General features: G+C 44.5%; 2 protein-coding genes across 10 annotated transcripts in view; one reads left to right on the plus strand and one right to left on the minus strand.

The window, feature by feature from the left end:
• The window catches only part of Mapk14 (mitogen-activated protein kinase 14), a 63,402-nt gene extending 59,525 nt beyond the window's left edge, over positions 1–3,877 (minus strand). For both annotated transcript variants that reach the window (XM_070023886.1, XM_070023885.1), the window contains exon 1: positions 3,413–3,877. In XM_070023886.1, coding sequence (XP_069879987.1) covers positions 3,413–3,528 — 116 coding nt within the window. In that variant the 5' untranslated portion in view covers positions 3,529–3,877. The remainder of the gene's footprint in view (positions 1–3,412) is intronic.
• Positions 3,878–5,133: 1,256 nt separating this feature from the next.
• The window catches only part of Slc26a8 (solute carrier family 26 member 8), a 59,333-nt gene continuing 45,598 nt past the window's right edge, over positions 5,134–18,868 (plus strand). For 4 of the 8 annotated variants that reach the window (XM_070023889.1, XM_070023894.1, XM_070023896.1 and 1 more), the window contains exons 1-2: positions 5,135–5,410; positions 8,952–9,138. In XM_070023889.1, the coding sequence (XP_069879990.1) occupies positions 8,954–9,138 (185 nt within the window). In that variant the 5' untranslated portion in view covers positions 5,135–5,410; positions 8,952–8,953. Of the gene's footprint in view, positions 5,446–8,951; positions 9,139–18,868 lie in introns of all 8 variants that reach the window. The other 4 variants (XM_070023893.1, XM_070023892.1, XM_070023890.1 and 1 more) reach the window with 3 other exon arrangements.

The raw sequence follows: 18,868 nt of genomic DNA on the forward strand, positions 1-18,868 counted from the left end.
TTCCGGTTTTCTGGTGGTTTATTGGAGGTAAGACTTTCATGGACTATCCTGCCCAGGCTGGCTTTGAACAGTGATCCTCATATCTCAGGCTCCTGAGGAGCGAGCTAGGATTACAGGTGTGAGCCACCAGGACCTGGCTTCACCTCCCATTTTATGGTTACCAGTGTTCCCATTTTTAGTCAACAGCAAGAGACTGGAAAAACCTTACCCCAGAGGAAAGGCACTTAAGTTCCTGTTTATATTTCCTTAAACTCACCACAAAGATTCTTCCCAAAACCACAAAAACAATGCCTTGCAACAACTTAGTCTTAAACAATTTTGCTTCATTTCCCCTCACAGGGAAAGAACAAAGTTCCTTAAAAACAAAGTTCCTAATAGTTCCCTTACCCTTTTAGAAAGAAAGACACTTGCAAGACTATCAGTTCTCAAAATTCTAGTTTGTTTGACCTTTGAGTCATAGTTAGTTATTCTACAAGCTGTTTCTTTTTTCTACATAGTACAAAATAAAAGTAGGCTCCATACTTTAAAAAAATCAAAGTTACACATCAAAGTGTAACAAAGTATAATGCTCAGAGTAACAATATTGGGAAGCTATTTCTCCAATGTTGTAAGCCTTAAAATAAAATTCAGTATTTTTATTTGTTGTTGGTCTTGAACTCTGGGCCTGGGAGCTGTCCCTCAGATCTTCAGCTAATGGCACATGTTCTAACACTTGAGCCACAGTGCCACTTCCAGTTTTCTGGTGGTTAATTGGAGAGAAGAGTCTCACAGACTTTCTTGCCCAGCCTGGCTTTGAACTGCGATCCTCAAATCTCAGCCTCCTGAGTAGCTAGGATTGCAAATGTGAGCCGCCCCCTCCCCGGCAGAGGCAAAATTCTCAGTGGTTTTTTTCCCTCCAACAGACCTCAGGTCCAGTAGGAGTTATAACTCCTATCTGACATAAAACACCATCCCCAAATGGGCTTATCTTTTTCATCAGGTTTGAGTCTAAATTCCTTCTGTTATCTGTATTCAGATCGACTTTGTTATTCCTTAACATCAAACCTGCTTTCAAAGGGAAGATGATTTAGGAAAGTAGCAAAGACCTCAAAGTAGATTCAAAGAGAAGTTTCAAACACATTTTCTGTCATTCATTCCTGAAAAGTTGCTAGCTGAAAGAACAACTTAAAATAACTACAGTATTCTGAATGAAATAACTCAAATCTAAATTCTGGGATCTGCAGTCTGAAACATTTGTTTACAGTCAACTGTCTTTTCCTGTTACAGCAGTAGAAATAACACACACACACACACACACACACACACACACGAGCAAAAAGAATTCCTGAAACACATACACACACACACACACACACACACACACACACACACGCGCGCGAGCAAAAAAATTCCTGAAAAGACAATTTAACAGTGGCAGCTTCTAAAGGAGACATCAGAGCCAGCAACAGACTTCTGAATACCTTTTTGAACTGTATAAAAAAATAGATCTATTAACCTAATATTAAGACAGAGAAAAATCTATATCTAGCAAAAGTACTTTCAAAGTTGTCAGATAGAAAGGCACAAAACTAAAGAAATATGGAGTTTATGTTAATGGCACTTCCTGAAAAATCTAAACCTCTTTCCCGCCACCAATGGTAGTAAACTTTGCAGGGAGTTTAACTTGTTAAAATTCACCTACACTCTGGATAGTTGAGTATTCTTCCATATCACTCAACACTGGAAACAAAAACCTGATACTCTATTAATGTGTCAGTTCAACAATGAATAATGGAGATATATATTAAGGAGAGCTGATGCAAATACATCTGTAAAAATTAACAAATCAACAAGTATATATACTGAATGTAAAATGTTGCAAATTCCCTTAAATATCTATCTATATCTATATCTATATATAAAATAGGCACAGGGTGCCATTTGCAACATAACTTGAGCAGCTTGAAGGAGAGAATGCAATTGGATCTGTTGCAGAACACAATTGCACAATCACAATTACCCAGAAGATTCTACCAAACAGGAAATTCATGCTGTACTTTAAAAAACACGGGAATAGTATTTAAAGGTTAACATATCCAGAAGCCCCCTGGAATTTATTCTAAAACAATAAGCACATCACAGGCTCTTTTTTAAAAATAATGCATGCACATAAAATATAAAGACAGAAAAAGCTAAGGGTTAAATCTGATATTTAGTTTCACATCAGGAGCGCCTCAAATCATTAAGTCTAAAATACGGTTATAAAATACTTTGAAAATTGGTAGAATAGTCCAGGTCTGGAAATTTTATGGCATGGATTTAATTTAAAACACCCAGTGTAAATTAAAGCTGGAAACTTATTCTTCCTTTGCTTTGTTTATGTTCCTCCCGAAAACAATCGTGTACCTCAGGCCATACATGAAGATAAGGTTCCCTGCAAAGCCTCGAAGGGACTTTGGTGGGGGGGAGGGGGAGGGAATGTGAGACACCAAACTATATTCAGGAATTATCTAAATTTTAAAATATTTATAATACCTCCTAGCACTGTTAATAACTTTGATCTTGAGGGCGCCCAGCAGATCGGAATCACGATTGCTCCACAGGAGAAAAGTGTTTTGTCAAACAATACTTAAATGAGCAGAAGGTACAATGTGTCTACCCAGAGGCTCCCAGTTTCTCAAGCTGCATGCAGGGAGGGCTCTCGCAGGCTCAGCCACCGGCCCTCCCCGAAAAGGAAATACGCTTTCAACCGAATCGGAAACACACCACTCAAGCTGGCACCGCGCTCCCGAGATAAAGTCGGTATTTTAAGCTCTGTGGACCGCTGCTAACACAAGTGCGAATTCATAAACGAGATTTCGACAGCGGCTTGCAATAATAATAATAATAATAATAAATGCTGTTGTTATTATTATTATTATAAAGGTCGGGAGGGAGCGCCTTTGCCCTTCAGTTTCGTTCAGATGACCACAATCTACTGATCGGGCTTCGCCCTCCTGCTCCTCCCAGCAGCAACCTAGGCAAGCTCTGGAGCCCCGGGTGGCCCGGGAAAGGGTCCTTCTGCTCCACGGCTGCAGGGAGGCCTTCGCTTCCCGCGATTCCCACTCCCCCACACACACACCCCAATCCCCCCAGAGGAGCAGCACACCAAGAAGGAAAGGCGCGGGGTAGGAGCCAGGGCTGAGCACACCACCTTCCGCCCACTGCGGACCTGCGTGGTGGTGCACGCGGCTGGCCGCCTCTCTGGTGCACAGCCAGCGTGCGGGGTGCAGGGCAGGCCGGGCTCAGGGGGGTAGCGATGCCCAGCCCTGAGGAAAAATTCCTGCCGCTGGGCGCATCGCTGAGCCACGGGGACGTGGGAGCAGGCCTGGACCGCGGGCGTGCATGGGGGTGGGGGGCAGCCCGCCGCAGCCCCCGGGCCGGCGACACTCACCACACAGAGCCGTAGGCGCCGGAGCCCACCGGGGACAGGTTCTGGTACCGCTCCGGCACCTCCCAGATGGTCTTGTTCAGCTCCTGCCGATAGAACGTGGGCCTCTCCTGAGACATCTTCCAGGGGGCCCACGGGGCCCCGGCCTGCACCCGTACCCACTGCCCGGCTCCGGTGGCTCGCCCGGGTGGCGGGGGAGCCCCGCGCCGGCCGCCCTCGCAGGGGTGGCTGCGACCCCGCGGACTCCCGCGCGCGGCCCCTGTCAGCGGCAGCGGCGGCGCGCTCCTCAGCGAGCAGGGAGAGCCCGGCTAAGGGCTGGAGCACACGGTGGAGGGTCGAGGCTGCGCCCAGCGCCGCCTCCTTGCAGCAGCTCGCGGACCAGGCCGACGGCGGGGGGCACCGCACGACACCGGCCCCGCCACAGCACTCGACCGGGCTTCAGTGGTCGCCAACCCGCAAGCCAGAGAGCAGGAGCCTCCCGCCGTACTCTCGCGAGAACAGCTCCAGGGACTCTCCGTGGGCCGAGATCTTACCCAATATGGAACACCCCCGCCCCTCGCCCCCGCCCATGGGAGGGGGGGGAGGAGAGCGCTACCGAGAAAAGGAGGAGACACAGTTCTCGCGAGAAAAGAGCAAACAGCTGGAGAGCGGAGGCCGGAACTCTCGGGGACTGTTCTCCTTCAGGGCGCGCCAGCGGTGTCGCGGAGGTGGAGGAGGAGGCGGCGGAGAGAGGCGCTTGCCGCACAGGCCGCGCGCGCCTCTTCGTGGTCGGCGGGGCGAAGGGCCTGGCTCCGTGGCGGAAAGCCATAGTGACAGTGTTGGGAACCTTGCCACGGGATCTTTGAACTGCCGAGCAGTCGGCGGCAGCTGCACCACCTGCTTACTGGAACCTGCAATTTCCAAGAAATACTTGCACGAAGAGATCGGCTCCATCTGTCCGGAACGCTGTGGTTGCATTCCCATCTGCTCAAGGACGGATGACTGACTTCCCGGGATTCTGACGAAATCGGCCTCAGGCAAATATCAGACCTGCACCAAAGCTGAAATGTTCCCCACAAACCTTCCAACCAGCTCTTAACCTTGGGCCTGCAGAATGACCCTGAGAGTTTAAGAAGCAGATTCCCGCCCTCGCCCCCCTACACACACACATACACACACACACACACACACACACACAAAGTCTAACTGGATAAGTTAGAAGTAAACATCCAGATTTTATTTTTATAATATGGATATGTGGTTTCCATACAGCAAAATCTGCTGTCTCCCCTCTAAGAAGCATGTTTGAAATGGATCCTTCCCCATAAATCCTCTTTATCTAGGAAGAGGATTTAATTCATACCTCCTTGAATTAAGACTAGGGGCTGGGGTGGGGGGGGTGTCTCTGGGCAAGTCTGTCTACCTTTTAGGCTACTGTTCATCCAGCCTAGAGTATTCTTGTTCTACATTCCCACATAATACAGACGTTTGGAAAAACTGAGACCAATTATGGATGTGCATAGTGAAAATGTAACCCCGTGCCTGTGCCCACTGTCACCAAGCTATGTTGTTACAATGAGCAGAAGCGAACTCTTACTCTGTCGTTATTTTTATAGCCGGAACAATTACCTAAGGGCTCCCCCACCTTGTGTGAAGAGATCCGACAAGTACCACCTCTCCTAGATGTCAGCTCCCTCCCTTTCCTCGCCCCCCTTGTCTCCCGCCCTCCCGGAACGCCTGGCGGGTTCGGGCCGCAACGGCTCGGGAACTGCCGGAGGGCGGCGTCGGTGTCCGCAGGGCCGCCCACCAGGCCCGAGCTGTGTGGGACCCCAGCGCCCGAACTCCCGCCCCCCACCGGGGAACCAAGTGAACGGCGATCCGAAGACGTCTGCAGGTGGAGAGCGGCCAGGCCCTGGCGGGTCCCAGGGCGGAGACTGAGTCGGTTAGCCACGGGGCCAGGCTGGTCAATGTTTGCGCAATGAATGAGCGCATGACAGCGGTTCCTGGGAGCTTACCTCTCAGGTATTGTTTCTGTGTGAGCTAGGACTAGAGACAACGTGAGTGCTCTGCAGGCCTAATCCTTTCTGATTTGCTAATCTGGGGTTCTGGTGCTGGGGCCTCACTGCCTACCCCTTCTTTCTCCTCAGGCCTCACCCCAGTGGCTCCTCCTCTTTGAGAACGCGCAGCTTTTGTTTATTTTGTCCCTTCTGATTGAACTCCTGCTATGCCCCCCCCTCCGCCGCCCTTCCCCTTTCTCTTCCATCAAATCCTACTTAAACATCCCATGGATCCTTCTAGAAGCCTCCATTCCTCAACCCAATAGTAGGTCCTACTCCAGAGCATCTCCTTGGCATTGCACTCACCCTGCAACATCAAAAGAATTTGTCAGCTAGATGCTGGAGGCTCACACCTGTTATTCTAGCTACTCCCAGAGGCTGAAATCTAAGGATTATGGCCTGGACAGGAAAGTCCATGAAACTCTTATCTCCAATTAATCACCAAAAAGCTGGGAGTGGAGCTGTGGTTTAAGTGGTAGAGTGATAACCTTGAGCAAATAAACCTCAGGGACAGCACCCAGTCCCTGAGTTCAAACCCCAGGCCCAGCACCAGAAAAAAAAAAATGTCCCTTGTTTATGTGTCTGATGGTCAGTGGACTGTCCCCTTAATCATTCATCTCTAGCCACTAGACAGACTTCTCTTTGCTTTTGACATTTCTGTAATCTCATACATTTCCCACACAAACCTAGGTAGCAACAAGCAAATGGTGTGTTTGATAGAATTATATATGCTTAGGGTTTTTTTTCCTCAGCTTTTAAAAATCTTTAGTTGTACAAAGGGTTTCAATTTAACATGTCATTTTATGATAGGATGCATCTTGATCGATGTGACATCTACATTTTACATCTATTTTACAATCAGAAAAATTGGGCTCAACTTGTGGCTGTTAATTACTTGAGACTCTGAAGAGCTTATTAAGGTGAACATAGTTAAATATACCTGGAAAGCAACAGCACCCACCCTATGGAAGGGCCTGACATACATAGAGCAGGCCAATGATAAATTTTCATTCCTGTCATTTCCACCTGTAGAGTTTTGATATCTTTATTCTACCAAATTGTAAAGCCTGTTTGTATCCCTAGAACACTTGGAGTTCAACAAATGTTCATACTAGAGTGGTTGTGGGAATTTAATGGAATAACTTTTTTTTTTTTTTTCTGGTCACCGTGCTTGAACTCTGGGCCTGAACGCTGTCCCTCAGCTCTTCAGCTCAAGGCTAGTACTCTACCACTTGAGCCACAGCACCACTTCTGGTTTTCTGGTGGTTTATTGGAGATAAGAGTTTCACAGCCTTGCCTGCTTGGGCTGGCTTTGAACTATGATCCTCAGATCTCGGCCTCCTGAGTAGCTAGGATTACAGGCATGGACCACTGGCACCTGGCTGGAATAACATTTTTTAAAAAGACATGTGATGCCTGACTTATGATTAATGCTCAATAATGTAAGGTGCATGTGATGCAAATGTTGATGATGTTGGAAATGTTGGTGATGGTGATGATTGGGATGGTGATAATGATGATACTGATGGTGACACTGATGGTGATGATTATGTTCATTGAAGGCCTACTAATTACAAGACATTATTTTTCCCTGGGAATACATCTATGAAGAGTCAAAGTCCTGCCTTCTGAGGGCCTTACCTTTAAGGGGGGAGAAAAAAAAAAAACAGACAAATAGACAAATGTTAAATCAGGTACTGGAAAAACCTGTGAAGAAAAGTAAAGGGGAAGGGATGATGACAAGTGCTACTTTTTTGATTGACTGACTGATTGATTGATTGAATTGGAGTTTGAATCTAAGGTCTACCGTTTGAGCCACACTCCCAGCCCTGGATACTATTTTAAAATATAGATATTAGAAGACACACTATATTGTGCACTTATAGCATTTTCTGTGAAAATTGGTGATTAACACTGACTTGAACCTCTTAAATAATTTTCCTGCAACACAGCCACATGATTGAAAAGTAAACAAGGTTTCCTTAGAGGACAGCTGGGTTCTTGTCCTGATTCTAATTATTATACAACCCAGGCTTTAAACTGTTGAGCTTTCTTTTCTCTATTTGAATTTTTTGTTGTCTTATTGTTGTTTGTTCATTTATCTGTTTGATTCAGCGTCTTACTAAGCAGTTTTTGGTTGGCCACAAACTCATAATCCTTCTGCCTCAGTCTCCCAAGCACTGAGATTATGAGTAAGAACTACTACACCCAGTCTGTTGTCTCCATTTCAAAAATGAGAACGACACCTTGCATTCAGGATAGGATGATTGTGAATATAATTTTCTTTTTTGTCAGTTGTGGGGCTTGAACTCAGAGCACTGTCCCTAAACCCTTTTGGTGCAAGGCTAATACTCAACCACTTTGAGCTCCATGTCCAGTTTTCTGGTGGTTGTTTGAAGATAAGAGTCTCCACAGACTTTCCTACTCGGACTGACTTTGATCTGTCATCCTCATATCTAAACCTCCTAAGTAGCTAGGATTACAGGTGTGAGCCACCCACTCCCAGCTTGTGAATATACAATTGTAAAACATCTAGAAAGAGTTTTGTAAAATGGTCATACAAGTGTAAAATATTGTTATATTAAAATTATGTTTCCTTAAAAATGTCCTGAGAGCCTGTAATCCTAGCTATTCAGGAGGCTGAGATCTGAAGATTGCTGTTCAAAGCCAGCCCAGGAAAGTTTATGCAACTCTTATCTCTAATAAACCACCAGAAGTGGCGCTGTGGCTCAAGTGGTAGAGTGCTAGCCTTGAGCTGAAGAGTGCAGGGACAACACCCAAGCCCAGAGTTCAAACTCCAGGACCAAAACACACACACACACACACACACACACACACACACACACACACACACACGCACATGCACAAATGTGCTAAGAAACAAGTACAGTGGTCCATTCATGCCTATACTCTTAGTGTATATTCTGACCTACCTGGATGCCAGTGGTTCACACCTGTAATCCTAGCTACTTAGGAGCCTGAGGTCTGAGGATCATGGTTGGAAGCCAGCCCACGCAGGAAAGTCTGTGAGACTCTTACCTTCAATAAACTACTCAAAAAAACAAACAAAAAAAAAAAAAACTAGAAATGGTGTTGTAGCTCAAGTGGTAGAGTGCTTGCCTTGAACAAAAGAAGCTCAGAGACAGTGCCCAGGCCCAGCGTTCAAGCCCCAGAACTGGAAAAATAAAAATAAAAAAGATATCAAGGCTCTGGCTCAAACAACAGCAACAACAAAAATAGTGAGGATAGGGCTGGGAAGATGGCTCAGTGGTAGAGTTCTTGCCTTAACCTGCATGCAGTCCTTGGTTTGATTCCTCAGCACCACATAAGCAGGGAGGAAAAAGCCAGAAGCAGTGCTATGGCTCAAGTGGTAGGGCGCTCACCTTGAGCTGAAGAGCTGAGTGACAGTGCCCAGGCCCAATTCAGGCCCCACGAACAACCAAAAAAAAAAATAAAAAAAGTGAGGATTTAGACTTTTAAAATTGTTTTGTTTGTTCCTCATCCAGGAATGATGCAACAAGAGAGCAGCACCCAAAGTTATGGCTATAAATCCAAGCAAAATTCTTTCACCTACAATGTTAAGCGAGACGTGTACAATGAGGAGAACTTCCAACAGGAGCATAGGAGAAGGGCCCTGTCCTCTGGGAATGTGGACATCGACATCACCACCTTCAGACACCATGTCCAGTGCCAGTATGTATCTTCATTATTCAGCTGTTTTATCTGCTTGCTTGCTTGCTTGCTTTTTTTTTTTTTTTTTTTGGTGGTCGTAGGGCCTAAACTCTGGGCCTGGGCGCTGTCCCTCAGCTCTTCAGCTCAAGGCTAGCTCTCTACCACCTGAGCCACAGTACCACTTCCAGCTTTTTCTGCTTATGTGGTGCTGAGGAATTGAACCCAGGGCCTCATGCATGCAAGGCAAGCACTCTACCACTGAGCCACCTTCCCAGCCCTTCTTTCCTTCCTTCTTTCCTTCCTTCTTTCCTTCCTTCTTTCCTTCCTTCTTTCCTTCCTTCTTTCCTTCCTTCTTTCCTTCCTTCCTTCCTTCCTTCCTTCCTTCCTTCCTTCCTTCCTTTCTTCCTTCCATTCTTCCTTCCTTTCTTTTTTTCTTTCTTTCTTTCTTTCTTTCTTTCTTTCTTTTTTTCTTTCTTTCTTTCTTTGTTTCTGCTCTTGGGATTGAACTAGGCCTAGGTGTTGTCCTGGAGCTTCTGCTCAAGGCTAATACTTTGTCTATTGAGCCACAGCACCAATTGCAGCCTTTTCTGAGTAGTTTATTGGAGATGAGAGTCTTGTGAACTTTCCTGCCCAAGCTGGCTTTGAACCACAATCCTCAGATCTCAGCCTCCTGAGTAGCTAAAATCATAGGTGTGAGCCGCCAGCGCCCGGCTTTCAGCTGCTCTATCTTCATCTAAGCGCCTGAAGATCAAAACCTAACTCTAAATTCTGTCCCCAGAATTCTGTAGTTTATTGTGTAATTTTCCTTCCATTGTTTTTAGGTGGTTTGTCTTGTAGCACCTTCTTAATTATAAACCTCTTGGGCATTTTCTTAGCTCATTTTCTGACATTTTGCTAGAACAAGATACCTGAGGCTAAATAAAAGGAAATATAGGGATGGGCATGGTGGTAACATACTTTAATACCAGTTACTTGGAAGGCTGCTATAGGAGGATCATAGTACCAGGTTAACTCAAGCAAAAGCTCGAGACTTTATTTTAAAAATAAAATAAAGCAAAAAATGGAATAGGGGCATGATTCAAGGGGTGGAACACTTTCAAGCCTGTGGCCCTGAGTTTGAGATCTATTTGGATAAATTCTGGTAACTAGAGAGAGTCTAAAGAGCCTGGTGCTGGCACCCAGGAAAAGGCGCCATTTCTGTAAAACATGGCTGAGAAATGGCAAGTTGTGGCAGCTTGTCGAAGGTCCTGAGGCATAGGATGGGCTCACTATAACCACCTCCTTTCTGGGTTTTAATCTAATCCATAAGAGGTAGAACTCCAGAGACACAGCCTTAGTCCACTGAGGAAGGGAAGATCTCCCAAAACCTACTGACTTCCCACTGAGCTGAGCACCACCTCGGAAAGGTTTCACTGCCTCTGTGCACCAACACACTGGGAACCAAGCTCCCAGCACAGGAGCTTCTGGGAGACAAGCCCACGTAAGTCATAGCAGACATACAGACCTGGGGTATTCTGGCATACAGACCTGGGGTATTCTCCCAGTACAGAGGGATGACATTTAATAAATATGTTGTTTAATGAGCTATCATTACCAGGCTCCTTACCAGAAAAAAAAAAAAAAGGCAGTGTGGTAGACTAATTAATAGAAGAATGAGATCCTCCTAACTTGCCACCAGCAGGTTCTGCCACAAGTGACTATTAGTTCCTACAGTTCAGGGCTCTCTCTCTCTGTGTGTGTGTGTGTCTCTGTCTCTCTGTCTTCTATCTCTGTCTGTCTGTCTGTCTGTCTCTCTCATGGGGCTTGAACTCTGGGCCTAGGCACTGTCCCTGGGCTCTTCAGCTCAAGGCTAGCACTCTACCACTTGAGCCACAATGCCACTTTTGGTTTTCTGGTGGTTAAGTGGAGATAAGAGGTTCATGGACTTTCCTGCTTGGACTGGCTTTGAACGGTGATCCTCAGATCTCAGCCTCCTGAGTAGCTAGGATTACAGGAGTGAGCCACCAGCACCTGGCTCAGTTTAGGACTCTTAATCTACACTGTGCCATGAATCTTTCAGTGACCTCATTACAGAATAAATTGCTGTTTTTATTGGGATAAAACATGTATAACATGTTTTGATTTTCTTTTTCTTTTTTCTTTTTTTTTTGGTGCTGATACTGGGGCATGGACTCATGACCTGGTGCTCTTGCTTGATTTTGTTTTTGTTGTTGTTTTCACTCAAGGCTGGTCCTTTACTACTTGAAACACAGTTCCGCTTCAGGCTTTTAATGGTTAGTTGGAGAGTTTCACAGACTTTCCTTCCCAGACTGACTTTGAACCAATGTCATCAGATTTGAGCCTCCTAATTAGCTAGAATTACAGGCATAAGCCACAGCTCCCCGCCTCTTTTGACCATTTTTAAGTATGTAACTCACCTGTGTTGTTGACATTGGCAAAGTTATGCAATCATCATAACTATTTATTTGGAAAATGTTCTCATCACCTCAAATGGAAAACCCTGTACGAATGAAGCAGTAACTCCAACTCCTGTCTCCTGGTCCATCCCATCCTCTCCCTCTCAGCCTGGTGATGTCTCTTAATTTCTATGGCTCTCATCTGCCTATCCAAGGTATTGATTGAAGTATTAATTAAATGTTTGTATTTCTTCATTGGCTTTCTTCACTTAGCATAGTATTTTCAAGATTCATCAGTGTTGTAGCACTTATAAGCATGCATTGTATAAATGTATCAATTTGTTAACCGATCCTTTGTATTGTTTCCATCTTGATTGGCACAGGCATCTATTTGGATTCCTGTGTTTCATTCTTTTTTTTTTTTTTTTTTTTGCCTCCAACTGAAAGTCTGGGTGCTGTTCCTGAGCTTCTTTTGCTTAATGCTAGCACTCTGCCCCTTAAGCTACAGCTCCATTTTTTTTTTTTTTTTTTTTGGTAGTTTATTGGAGATAGAGTCTCAAGGACTCTACTACCTGGGCTGGCTTTGAACCACAATTCTCAGATCTCAGCTTCCTGACTAGGATTACAAGCATGAGCCATCAGTGCCCAGCTCCTGCTTTCAATTCTAGAAGAAATCTAAATATATGGAAGAAGCATTGCTGGATGATATGGGAGTTCTAAGTTTATATTTGTGTGTGGAGGCAAGGTCTGGCTGGCTATGTAGCCCATATTAGCCTGGAACTTACAATTCTCTGACCTTAGCCTCCTGACCTTGCCCAATATTATGTTTAATTTTCTTCTTTCTTTCTTTCCTTCCTTCCTTCTTTCTTTCCTTCCTTCCTTCTTTCTTTCTTTCCTTCCTTCCTTCTTTCTCTCTCTCCCTTCCTTCCTTCCTTCCTTTCTTTCTTTCCTTCTTTCTTTCTTTCCTTCTTTCTTTCTTTCTTTCCTTTCCTTCCTTCCTTCCTTCCTTCCTTCCTTCCTTCCTTCCTTCCTTCCTTCCTTCCTTCCTTTCTTCCTTTCTTTCTTTCTTTCTTTCTTTCTTTCTTTCTTTCTTTCTTTCTTTCTCTTTCTTTCTTTCTTTCTTTCTTTCTTTCTTTCTTTCTTTCTCTTTCTTTCTTTCTTTCTTTCTTTCTTTCTTTCTTTCTTTCTTTCTTTCTTTCTTTCTTTCTTTCTTTCTTTCTTTCTTTCTTTTCTTTCTTTCTTTCTTTCCCAGTCGCACAGTGTGAACTCTGAACCTGAGCTCTGTCCCTGAGCTTTTATGCTCAAGCCTAACAATCTTCCACTTGAGCCACAGCTCCATTTCTGGCTTTTGGTGGTTAATTGGAGATCAGAGTCTCATGGACTTTCCTGCTTTGAACCATTATCTTCAGCCTCTTCAGTAGGTAAGATTGCAGATGTGAGCCACCAGCAACTGGCTTTATTCTTAATTTTCTTTTCTTTTTTCTTTTTTCAGTCCCAGGGCTTGAACTCAGGGCCTGAGCACTGTCTCTGAGCTTCTTTTGCTCAAAGCTAGCATTCTGCCACAGCACCACTTCCAGCTTTTTCTGCTTTTGTGGTACTGAGAAATCGAATCCAGGGCTTCATGCATACTAGGCAAGCACTCTACCACTAAGCCACATTCCCAGCCCTATGCTTCATTTTCTAAAAAGCTGGCAAACTGTTTTCTACAGGGCCTGAGCCATTTTATATTCCCATCTGAAATATGCAGGGATTCCAGTTTTTCACATTTTCTCCAACATTTGTTGTTTTAAATTTTTTATTAGCGTTGTTTTAGGAGGTATGAAACAGCATCTTATTGTGGCTTTTTGTTTTGCATTTTCCTTATGATGACCATAGATGATAAGCAACTTCCCATGTGTTTATCAGTATAGCTTTCCCTCAGACATGTCTATTCATTTCCTGTATCTTCTTAAACATAAGGTTGTTTGTCTTTTTGTTGGTTTAGGGCTTCTTTAAACATTCTAGATATTGAACTTTTATTATATATATTTTTTTTTCTTCCATTTTTTTTGTGTGTGTGGGGGGGGCTTGAACTCTAGGCCTGTCCCTGAGCTCTTCAGCTCAAGGCTAGAGCTCTACCACTTGAGCCATAGTGCCACTCTGGCCTTTTCTTTTTATGTGGTGCTAAGGAATCGATCCCAGGGCCTCATTCATGGGAGGCAAGCACTCTATTGCTGAGCCACCTTCCCAGCCCCTTTCTTCCATCATGTAGTTTGATTTTTCACTCTCTTCCTATTTACCTTTAATGCACAAAGATTTTAAATTAGATGACATCTAATCATCTTTCTTTTGTCAGTCATAGGGCTTGAACTCTGGGCCTGGGCACTGTCTCTGAGCTCAAGGCAAGCGCTCTACCACTTGAGCTACAGTGCCACTTCCAGTTTTCTGGTGGTTAATTGGAGGTAAAAGTCTCATGGCCTTTCCTGCCTGGGCTGGCCCTGAACCATGATCCTCAGATCTCAGCCTCCTTGAGTAGCTAGGATTACAGGCATGAGCCACCAGCACCCAGCATCTTTCTTTCTTTTGATGCCTGGACTTTAAGTGTCATATTTCTTTTTCCTTCCTTCCTTCCTTCCTTCCTTCCTTCCTTCCTTCCTTCCTTCCTTCCTTCCTTTCTTTCTTTCTTTCTTTCTTTCTTTCTTTCTTTCTTTCTTTCTTTGTTTTCCCCAGGTTCTGGAGCTTAAACTCTGGGCCTAGGTCCTTGGGCTCCTTTTTGCTCAAGACTAGCAGTCTAGGAAGTGGCGCTGTGCCTCAAGCAGTAGAGTGCTCGCGTTGAGCTTCAGAGCTAGGGATAGCACTCAAGCCCTGAGTTCAAGCCTAGCAAGTTCAAGACTAGCACTCTACCATTTGAGCCATAGCTCTACTTCCAGCTTTTCCTGTGATTAATTGGAATTTTGAGTCTCATGGACTTTATTTCCCAGGGTGGCTTTGAACTGTGTGTACAATCCTCAGATCCTCAGCCTCCTGAGTAGCTAGGATTACAGGCGTAAGCCACAGGCACCCAGTTTTGGATATCATGTTTAAGAAACTATTATAAAGTTAAAGATAATTTTTTCTTCTGTGTTTTCTAATAAGGTTTATAACTCTGGCTCTTAAATGTAGGTCTTTGATCCATTTCAAATTACTTTTTATATATGGTATAAAATAATGGTCCCACTTCATTTTTTTGCATGTGGATATTTCAATTTACTGGTGTGTGTGTGTGTGTGTGTGTGTGTGTGTGTGTGTGTGTATGTGTGCGTGCTAGTCTTGGGGCTTGAACTCAGGGCTTGGGCATTGTCCCTGAGCTTTTTTGTGCTCAAGGCTTGTTCTCTACCACTTGAGCCACAGCTACATTTCCAGCATTTTGGTGGATAATTGAAGATAAGTATTTCACAGACTTTCCTGCCCAGGCTGGCTTTGAACCATGATCCTCTCAGATCTCATCCTCCTAGTCATGAGTAGCTAGAATTACAGGCATGAAACACCAAGTCCAGCCTACAATTTGTTAAGGAGACTTTAGCAAAGGGTCTTGAAAGGACTAATATTTTTTAATATTTCAGATAGGCCGCATAGGAAAGCAAACAGGTGCATATAGTTATCAAAATATGAAAAATCTTCAAGTTATGTTAACAGTGTGGGTCTAAAACAAGCATAATTTCAAGGTAGCTATGAATGTAACTCTATCTGTAGCAATTGTATTGTGATAAAAGTTGTGATTTCCACCGGGTGCCAGTAGCTCATGCCTATAATCTTAGCTACTCAGGAGGCTGAGACCTGAGGATCAGAATTTAAAGCCAGCCTGGGCAGGAAAGCCCATGAGACTATCATCTCCAATAAACCACCAGAAAACCAGAAGTGGCACTGTGGCTCAAAGTGGTAGTGTACTAACCTTGAGTGAAAAAGCTTAGGATCAGGGCCCAGGCCCTGAGTTTAAGCCCCTCGACTGACAAAAAACAAAAAACAAAAAGAGTTGTGATTTCCATTGGTGACATAGTCAAGTTCTGATGCTTTTGCTGTGGTTTGTCCGTGTTCCCAATTGAAGACAATTGTAGAGTTTACTTAGAGGTTAGTGAAAATACAGATGTGCTTTCCTATCTGAGTTTAAATACACCTCCAATTTGATCTACAGGTCACTTGAGTAGTCCATAACCTTCAGATTAAGGACCTGATGACCTTTGTTTGGCCACCATGCTAATTCTCAGGTTGTCCTCACTCACATTCTGGATTCATTCTCCTCCTGGATTGTCACACATAATTGGCAGTAATGTGGATGGCAGTGGGAAAAGATACTGTTCAACCCTGTTCAGATAGTTCCCCTTTAGGGACACCCTTTTTTGTTTATATCCTACCACTCACAGCTACGTCCATTTCTGTGTTACTTCTCTGATTTCCTCTGCAGATAAAGGAAGTACATATCTAAGAGGATATTTCTCTACCTCAGTTTTATCTCTGCAACTGTTACACAAGACACTGCAACCTAACCTGCCTCCACCTGCCCCAGCCTGACCCTCTGGACACTTAGGTCTGACTCATTTGGCCTCCTGTGGGCTTCCATGGCTATTGTGGTCCCTCCTTTGGTTTAACCACAAAGGCTGCACAGCACAGATGTGAAGAACATGAGTCTGAATCAGGGCTGCTGAGTTCTGAAACTCATCCTGCTGCTCACAGTTATGGAGCCTTAAGTTTCTCATCTATAAAATGGGCATGATAATAGCACCAACTTCAGAAAGTGACTGAAGACTTAACAAATGAAAGTAAAGTATTGGAGAAAGGAGGAAACACTAGATAAGCAGGCTTTGGGTTTTTCTTTTCCAGTAAAATTTTAACTCCATCTCTTCCTTTCTACAGGAAAACTTTCTTATCTCTTTCCTTATTTCTTTCTCTGACTTAGTAACTACAAATCCTCCCTTTCTTAGCAAAAGGCCGTCTGTGCTTTCCCATCACCTCTTACATTCTTCATTCTTCAGATGCCTTCACCAAATTCCAATCTAAATGCTTCTCCCTGCCTAGTGCTCATGACTGTAATCCTAGCTACTCAGAAGGCTGAAATCTGAGGATCACGGTTCCAAGCCAGCCCAGGGAAGGAAGGCCCATGACACCCTTATCTCCAATTAACCAACCAAAAGCTGAAGTAGAGCTCTGGTTCCACTGCTGAAGTACAAGCCTTTAACAAAAGAGCTCAAGGACAGAGCCCAGACCCCAAGTTCAAGCCTCAGTACTCACACTCACACACACACACACACACACACACACACACACACACACACACACACACACACACAGAATAAGCTAACAAATGCTTATCCTGTCCCCTACCACCCGCTGGTAAGTTTCAAATTTCTTTTTTTTTTTGGGGGGGGTCCGGTCGTGGGGCCTGAACTCTGGGCCTGGGGGCTGTCCCTCAGCTCTTCAGCTCAAGGCTAGCTCTCTACCACTTGAGCCACAGCGCCACTTCCGGCTTTTTTCTTATGTGGTGCTGAGGAATCGAACCCAGGACCTTGAGCATGCAAGGCAAGTGCTCTACCACTGAGCCACCTTCCCAGCCCCAGTTTCAAATTTCTTGCTTTAACTTCCTCCTTGATTTCTTTCAGTCTTAGAAGCTCATCATTCCATATTCAATTTGTTTCTCACCATGCCAAAGAGCTTCAGTAACTCTACACAGGTCATCAGGTCTCCAGCCAAGTGGCACATGGCAAGGAGGGGTGTGTGGACCAGGCAGGCATAGGAACCAATTTGTCCCAGTGCCAATCTCTAGGCTTAAGGCAGGTGCATAAAGACTGTGTTCTCCAATTACGCCTCTTCATGCACCTGCTTCAAGCCAAAGTGACTCCTGTAAGAATAGCAATGTGCTATTCCTTCCAAACCAATGGCCTTGCAGAATTTCACAGCTGTCAGTAGGAAGTGTGGGGGTGGTAAAGAGAGTAGAACACTGAAGCAGGAATCAGAAGTCCTGGCTTCTCATTGCAGCTCTAACTCACACCGACTACTGTGACCTTGGAAAAATCATTTAGACTTATTTGGCCCTATGTATCCTCAAGTTGCAAGAGTCAGCTTTGTATGAAATGACTTCTTTTTGGAGCACATACATTGTCACTGCACACACTAAAGTTATATTTTTTGGGTAGTCAAATCCCAAGTATGTAATTCATCACACAACTGAAAACACATCTCCAAATTCTTTGCTTGCAAGCCAGGCTAAAACATAAATAGCAAGCCAGGCACCAGTGGCTCACACCTGTAATCCTAGCTACTCAGGAGCTGAGATCTGAGGATTGCAGGTTCAAAGGCAGCCCTGGCAACAAAATCCATGCGACTCTTATCCCCAGTTAACCACCAGAAAACCAAAAGTTGTAGAGTGCTAGTCTTGAATTGAAGAGCTGAGGGACAGTGCCCAGGCCCAGAGTTCAAAGTTCAAGCCCCACAACCAACAAAAACAATTTATATGTGTGTGTGTGTGTGTGTGTGTGTGTGTGTGTGTGTGTGTGGATAGATAGATAGATAGATAGATAGATAGATGGATGGATGGATGGATGGATGGATGGATAGATAGATAGATAGAAAGTAATTTAAAATCAAGCAGACCAGAGCACTGGAAGCTCATGCCTGAAATCCTAGCCACTCAGGAAGCTGAGACTTAGAGGATGCTGGTTCAAAGCCAGCCCACAAAATTCCATCTCTAATTTACCAACAGAAAACAATGTTGGCTGTGTGGTTCACATGGTAGGGTTCCAAATTAGCAACCACAGGCCCTGAGTACAAAACAAAGCATTGTCAAAACAAAGAACCAAATGAAAATTGGTTCTGTTGATTGCTTCATTTGTAGGGGGTCCTGCTATTTTTTATATCTAAAAAGTTAAAGAAGACTTAATAGGATCTCAGCAGCATTAACATTTTGTTTTTGTTTTGTTTAATGTTGCACTTTTTTGGGGGGGGTGTCAGTCCTGTAGCTTGAACTCTGGGTCTGAGCACTGTCCCTGAGCTCTTCAGCTCAAGGCAAGCACTCTACCACTTGAGCCACAATGCCACTCCCTTGTTTGTGTTTTAAGATGGAGTCTCACTATGTAGCCCACACCAGACTTAGACTCAAGGGCTTAAGTTAACTTCCTGACTAAGCCTCCTAAGTAGCTGGGACTACAGCTATGCACCACCATGCCCAACTTCTAATACTGATATTTTGGACAAGAAAGTTCTTTCTTGTGTAGAAATGGCCGCAGAATATTTAGAAGTATTCTAGCCTTTATCTAATAGATATCAGTCATAAATATGAAAACTACCTCCAAACACTGCCAGGTGTCCCCCAGGAACAAACTTGGACCAGACTGAGATACACCAAG

The sequence above is a fragment of the Dipodomys merriami genome, unplaced genomic scaffold (assembly GCF_024711535.1).
Source record: "Dipodomys merriami isolate MVZ:Mamm:240054 unplaced genomic scaffold, mDipMer1.0.p SCAF_16, whole genome shotgun sequence".
Taxonomy (NCBI): Eukaryota; Metazoa; Chordata; class Mammalia; order Rodentia; family Heteromyidae; genus Dipodomys; species Dipodomys merriami.